The sequence below is a fragment of the Suncus etruscus genome, chromosome 8 (genome assembly GCF_024139225.1).
Source record: "Suncus etruscus isolate mSunEtr1 chromosome 8, mSunEtr1.pri.cur, whole genome shotgun sequence".
NCBI lineage: Eukaryota > Metazoa > Chordata > Mammalia > Eulipotyphla > Soricidae > Suncus > Suncus etruscus.
Window position 1 is genome coordinate 18,706,543 of NC_064855.1, and position 7,176 is coordinate 18,713,718.

Here is a 7,176-nt window from a genome sequence, read left to right on the forward strand (position 1 = left end):
CACTGTACTATCACTCTGGCCCTCCATTTCTTATTCTTGAAAATGTACAAGATCTTTCTTTTTTTTTTAAATTTGGTATCTAAGAAAAAAAAAACATTCCCTTGCTGCTCACCTTACATTTGTCTGGGAAGTGTGCTTCAATGCTGACCTTGGGAGGAAGGAGATGAATCCTGAAGCCACCAGGTACAGACCCAAGAGAGTGAGAAATCATTTGTAAAGGTTTAGCCAAGATCAAAATATTCATCCCCTCTCAAATCTAATAGCCCATGAGGCCAGGAGGGCAACTGGAAGATTCACTTCATGCAAGTCTTCAAGAGGTTAAGGCAACAGAGGGGGCACCAAATACTGAGTAGATACAAGCAACACCAAGAACTGAGGTAGGGGCATGTAATTGGCTCTGTGGGGCAGGGTGGTAGGAAGGCTGTGATGAGACATTCTGAGAAAGTGAATAAATGATGCTCTGTGGGCTTCCAAGGAATTACCTTATACAGACAAGTTCTAATAGCAGGTAGTTAAACATGAAACATGAGTATCTTTTTGGCTAAATCTGTGCCCAAGGAAAAATGCCCAAGGATGGAGTTAAGACAGTGGTTCTCAAACTGGAACCAGCATTAAATTATGCCACATGGCTGCTGAGTTTCTGAGTCTGTGTACAAGAAACGGGGTCTGAGAACTGACGTTTCTCTCTAACCTGGAGCTGAGGTGCCACTGCCACTGCTGGTCTAAGAAACCTAAACAATTCTCTTGGTTATTGGAAGGGTGGAGGTTGGTTGGCTTTTTAACCTGACACACTTCCTACCTCACAGATGAGGGCACTTTTATTTTGTGCAGATATATCAGAATTAAAAACCATAGTGTGGGAAAAAGTAAAATAGAATACCTTTTCCAGCTCTGCAGAAGCTATTTCTTGCTTATGACTTTAAAAATGGAAGAAATGCAAAGTGAAAAAGAATGATGGGTAGAATTACATAAAAATATAAGACCATGAATAATGAAATTCCCCAAGACCCACAAAAAGGGAGAAAAGAACAGAATAAGAAAAACATTTGCTATGAATATGGTGGCATATTTAAAGTTTAATGTCTAAAATACAGAGAGTCATTCAAAATTGGGTCCCAGTGGGGACATTGTTGGGATAGACAGTTCCTAAGCAGAAAAAACAATATAAGCCAACATTTGAAACATTAAAACTCAAAAGTACTTAAAGAAATTCAAATGAAAACAATTAGAAGCAGCCATTTAATACACAGCAGAGAGATAAGTATAAAATGAATGATAAAATTCCATACCAGTGAGACCGTTGAGAAATGGTTATTGTTCAAAGTGTAAACCAGTTGTTACCTTTTTTAGGAAGAGCCATAAGATAATCATAGCAGAAAATGCATCCCAGATAAGTAATTCATAAGAACAGACCTATAATTATATTTAGAATAGGACTTTTTTATAATAGCTAAAAAGAAATTGCTAGCACTGCTAAGAGGAGGGAAATGGTAAAGTAAATGACATTATATTAACCAAATAATTCTGTTAAGATGGGAAAAAAATCCATCGAGACTGAACACTAAGGGGAAATGTGTCAAACATGGGATCTAGAAGCAAGGGCCTGACCTTGAATGACCTTGGGCAAAGGAGTCAAATTCTATTATTGTTCTCATAGTTCAATGCTCTAGCAGTGGTTCTCAAACTACAGCCCACTGGCCACATATTGTATTTGACCATATGCCCATCAACTGCATGCAAGATATATGCAGTGTGCATAGGAATTTGTTTAGTTACTGTTTTTACTATAGTTTGGCCCTCCAATGGTCGGAGAGACAGTGAACTGGCCCCCTGTTTAAAAAGTGTGAGGACTCCTGCTCTAAGGCAACCGTTCTCAATGATCTGGACCATTATCAAAATTAAGGATAGTACCTTAGGTAAGGCGTTTGTCTTGCATGCAGCTGATGGGCATATGGTCCCCCGAGCACTGGCAGGAGTCACTCCTAAGGAGTAAGTCAGGAAAAGGCCTCAAACACTGCCAGGTGTGACCCAATTATCCCATCCTCATTGACATTTTGGTGATCAGAACATATATTTTTCTTATAGGTGACATGTGCCTATTCTATTTTGATTCCATGTTAATTTTTCTTACTAATAAACATGATTATTTAGTAATATAATTAAATGGTACATATTCTATGACAAAATGCAGAAATGAGACATTCAGTGGTTTGGCTAACTACTGCTACAGAACATGTTCCTTTGCTCAGCACTACAAGTCATGGTGGCACCATCCTTCATACCATGTAATAGAAATCGCCAACACTCCCTGGTCAGGAGGAGATCCTGCATCTCAGACAAGCACCACGCAGAGAAGGGCCCTCTTCTGGGAGGGAATGGTGGCTGTCCCACAGCCCCAAAGACATCCATCTGAGGTCCTGTGAAGCAATGCTGGGTCATGAAAGAACCTGGAGGACTGGAACACAGGATCAGAACAGACAACTACATAGCTATCAGGCCCGATAGCTCAGAGAATCCTTGAAAACCTTATGGTTACCTCTATGCATGCCTTTTTTAAACTGCAGGAATAGTCAAGGGGGCTAAAATATATTTCCCACACCCACAAACTATGCAGCTCTTAAGTGAATCAAATTAAAGCCATATTCACTAAGAAATGGTGGCTAGCTAGCCATGAGGTTTCCCCAAATGTCATCCACCAAGACATAAAAAGCAGCCTGTTCTTTGGCTCTACTTACCTCTCCCAGATCACCTATATGTGCTCATGTTCCAGGCACATGTGTCAGCAAACAGGCCACTCGGGCATGTGGAACATGAGTACTGTGGGGCATGTTGGGGGAAAATTTGTGCCAAGTGTCCAGGTTTACTTTCTAAAGGTTGGGGTGGGAAGCAGAGAAGAACACAGGGGAGGTTGCGAGGAGAAAGATAAGCTAAATTCTGGCCATTTACTGAGCTGAAGCAGCTGAGGCAAAGCCAGCCTGCCCTGCTGACTCAAGTGGCAGTCCACCTCACTGAGGTTTCCTGTTTTTTAAGCCTCATCCCCCCATTCTTCCTAGGTAACTTGACCTTACCTGCAAGACCCCTCCCAAGAAATGGGTGAGTCTCAAGTAGATACATCTAAACCAGGGTGGAGTTACATCTCCCCCTTCTCTGCTGGCAAAAGACCAAGAGACCAAAAAGGGCCTCATCCCCTCTGGTCAAAACCTTATCTACCCTTTCCAATACCCCTCTCAGGAAATGGGCGGGGTCTTGCAGGTAAGGTCAAGTTACCTAGGAAGAATGGGAGGATGAGGCTTCATCTTTCATCCCTAAGTCATACACAGTGTTCATTTATTTGCTCTATGATGAAATATTGCAGAAGGGCTGATCTAGCTAAATGCTGGCTGGGAACTGCAGCCAAGGAGAAAGGAGCTGCCTTTTGCTACTGGCCACTGTGCATGCCCACCCACCCTGTTTGCCTAACAGATTGGATCTGTGTACCTACTGTGTGCCTAACTGCTATGAGCAGGCATGGCTGGAAATGAGACAGGGCAGGGGTTGGTTCGAGGCAAGCGGTAGAGAAGTATAAAAAAAAAATAAGACTCAATTTGCATGGGACAGGCCAGGAGACCACCACTTTACAGTTTCTTAGCACACTCAGGGCAGTAAATTTGGTTGTCGTAGAACACAAAGTGCTTGTTGGCCAGGTTCTCAGAGCATGTTTTGCATTGGAAGCAGTAGTCGTGCCAGGATTGTCCTTCATAGGCCACCACACTGGAGCCTTTGCCGAAGCCCGTGATGGGGTTCTTGCAGCCCGCACACTTCTTGGCCACGACGTTCTTGTAGCAATCCACACAGTAGAAGTTTTCCTCCACGGTGGTGAAGCGCTCCCCAGCCAACTGCTTGGAGCAGTTGGAGCACACGAAGCATTCTGCATGCCATGGTTGGTCCTGGTAAGTGACTCCTCCGGACGAGATGATCTTCTTGCATTTCACGCAGTGCTTGGCAAACTTGGCCTCATGGCAAGACACGCAGTAGTACTGGTCGTCTCTGGGGAAGAAGCTGCCGAGGCCGATGACCTGCTTGCAGCTGCTGCAGATGAAGCAGTCCTTGTGCCACACGATGCCGTTGTACTCCACACTCTCGTCCCCCGCCACAATCGGATGGAAGCAGCCCTTGCACAGGGTGTTGTCCAGCAGTGTGCACTTGTTGCATAAGATCTTGTTCTCCTTGACAGCGAATGTGTCTTCACTCACGGGCTGGCCGCACAGGGAACAACAGAAGCAGGTGTCATGCCAGAAGCGGTTCTGGTAGTGCACCTCCTTGGAGTCCACACAAATGGGCTTCTGGCACTCCTCACAGATGTTGGCTCCAAACTGGTCGAAGCACGGCACGCAGCAGTTCTGCCCATCCTTCTGCACGTACTTCTTGCCCTGCAGGGACTCCTTGCAGTAGAGGCACTTGTATTTATCAGCCATGGGGCCTTCCTTGTGGCAGGAGGACTTGGTTCCTCTGGGCTGGGTTTCCTCGAAAGCTTACTGGTCAGTCTGGGCAGTGTCTCCTTTCAAGGAGGCAGAGGGTCCAGAGAGATTCATGCCTGAGAGCAAAAGAGTGGCTGTTAGTAGAAAGATCTAGTCAACACCGAGGGACTGGCACCGTTAGGTGAAAAGTCCTCAGTCAAGTTTAAGTTCAAGGCCCAGTGTGACCTTGTGCCTGGCAGACTTCGAAGTTGTTTTCCCCAAAGGCAGCTTTGTTTCCAGTCAGTCTCTACCAGTTGCCAGCCCAAGAACCCGAGGAGCTACACAGTCCAAACAGAGGGGACAGGAACAGAATGATGGGATCACGAGTCTAGCAAGCTGATCTGGGGGGCACAGACAGGCTGAGCTTCTACTGGGTGTAAGGTGAATGGGATGGAACGGTCACAGCAGAATACAGTTGCCAGCAAAGTTCCACAGGATTGTGGCCTGGAGTGCTAGCTCTTGGCCCCGCTCCCTCCACACAACCAGAGTTGTGTTACAACCTGACCCAAAATGAAAACAGACCAGGAACCAACTGGGGGTACAGGTAACTTATTTTTTTTTTCTTATATCACTATGGGATTAGCTTACTTCTCAGATGGTGTGAACGGTTAACCTCAGCCTCACTTCAGCTGTTTCTTCTCTCCCATAGCTCAAACCCCGGAAGGCAGGTGACAGAGTGGATATAAACTTATACCAGCAGGTGCTGGTGTCCCTACTGGTCTTGCCCTGCCATGGCAGAACTTCAGGTGTCTTGGTCTTTAGTGGTGGCTCATCCTGTCTCTGGTCCTGGCAGAGACTGTGGCACTCTGCCCCAGCTCAGCTGCACTAGACTGAAGTGTTGAGCACCTTACATGACTCAAACACCCTTTTATGACTCAATCACCTCAACAGTGAGGCTTCTGGCGGGGGTGGGGCAGCCCTTCAGCAGAGTATCCTGGTGTTAGTCTTAGACTCTGAAAAAGAAAGGTGCCTCTTAATTTAGACAGATCTCATGAGCCCCGCATGGTACAGACACATAAGCCTCCTCTTTGAATGATTCAATGATGCAGTAGAGGCTAGGAAGGACATGGGCAACACACCAGGTACTGAGGCCATATCTGGAGATATGGGTCCTACTGCCAATATGGATGGATAGATGGCATTTAGGTACCCGCTGTCTAGGCCACTGCCTTTGCCAGGTTTGTCCACCAAACCTTCAGTTTTGTCCTCTAAGTTATAAGGAATATGCCCTATACTATACACTGCCTTCAGCTCTGCTCTAATGTTGGTATGTCTATATATATTAAGCAAAAGAATAAATAATTAAGTATATTATTCCCACTACTATAGAAAAAAATAGTTAAAATTAGAAAAGATTTTTTTATTTTTTTGGTTTTGGGGCCATACCCAGTGACGCTCAGAGGTTACTCCTGGCTATGCACTCAGAAATTGCCCCTGGCTTGGGGAACCATATGGGATGCTGGGGGATCAAGCCACAGTCTGTCCTAGGTTAGTGTGGGAAAGGCAGATGCCTTTCCACTGTGTAACCACTTCGGCCCAAGATATTTTTTTTAAGATAAATGTGAGGGGCTAGGCGAGAGCTCAATGAGCTGAGCACATTTCACAGGCAGGAAACCAGCTTCAATTCCCAACACAATGCTGGGAGGCAACTCCAACCCAAAAACAAAGCTGGATGCAAGTACCATCAAAAATACAAATGCATAGATGTATTATAGTGAAAATTTGTCTTTTAAAATAAACTCTTGAAGGCCAGAGCAATAATATAGTGGGTAGGTTGTTTGCCTTGTACTCAGGTGACTCAGGTTCAATTTTCAGCACCAAGTATGGTCCCTAAAGTCCCACCAGAAATGATTGCTGAGCACAGAGCCAGCAGTAAACCCTGAGCTATGTTGGGTGTAGCACAAAAAAACTCCAAAGTAAATGAATAAACAAAAATTTCGGGGTGGGATTTGGGGACAACACCTTGTGGTGCTCAGGGGTTACTCGTAGCTCTGTGCTCAGAAATCACTCCTGGTGGGCTCAGGGGACCATATGAGATGCCAGGGATCTAACCTGGGTCAACCACATGCAAAGCAAACACTCTATCTGCACTGCTATCACTCCAACCAAAATAAACATAAATTGTTGAAATATTAAATAACATTGAATAAAATGGTAAATAGCAAGGAGAGTGAGAACTAAGACTGGGCCTTTGGATTTGAATGTGTCCATTATGATGTCACTCATGCCTGACAGCTCTGCTCACTACAGCCCGAGGCAGGAAACATTCCTAGGCAACAACAAACAATGGCAGTTGTCGGAGTGAAGGGGGAAGGAATAGGCAGCATTGAAGGAAGAGGCAGTCAAGGTATCTATAAAGCTGGTGAAACCTTTCATATAGAGGCCAAATACCCAGGACTCTCTGACATTCAGACAGACACTGACTTTGAAAGGAAAGATGTTCTCACCAGGAAGGAGAAGAAGGGCCCAGCTTTCTTTCCTTTCAGCTGAGCAGCGACAGCTTCCATACCATCCTATACTGTCATTCAGGTCCCAGTCATGGACACGTATCTTTTGAAACTTACAGCGATGCCAGGTCTGCTTAGGCTGGTGAAGCCATGTGTAGACATCCTTGTTCAGGAGATTGGTTCCACCCGATAGTTGAGATCTGTTTAAATTCCAAATACTCTTGGTATTTCAT

At 45.2% G+C, this 7,176-nt stretch overlaps 1 protein-coding gene across 1 annotated transcript; it reads right to left on the bottom strand.

Annotated features, from left to right (window-relative positions):
• Positions 1–3,614: 3,614 nt before the first annotated feature.
• LOC126016142 (four and a half LIM domains protein 1-like) lies at positions 3,615–6,707 on the bottom strand. The gene is made up of 2 exons (XM_049778688.1): positions 6,681–6,707; positions 3,615–4,478 (listed from the first exon to the last, which is right to left on the bottom strand). Exons 1-2 carry the CDS (start codon positions 6,705–6,707, stop codon positions 3,615–3,617), a joined length of 891 nt encoding a protein of 296 aa, XP_049634645.1.
• Between the last annotated feature and the right edge of the window lie 469 nt (positions 6,708–7,176).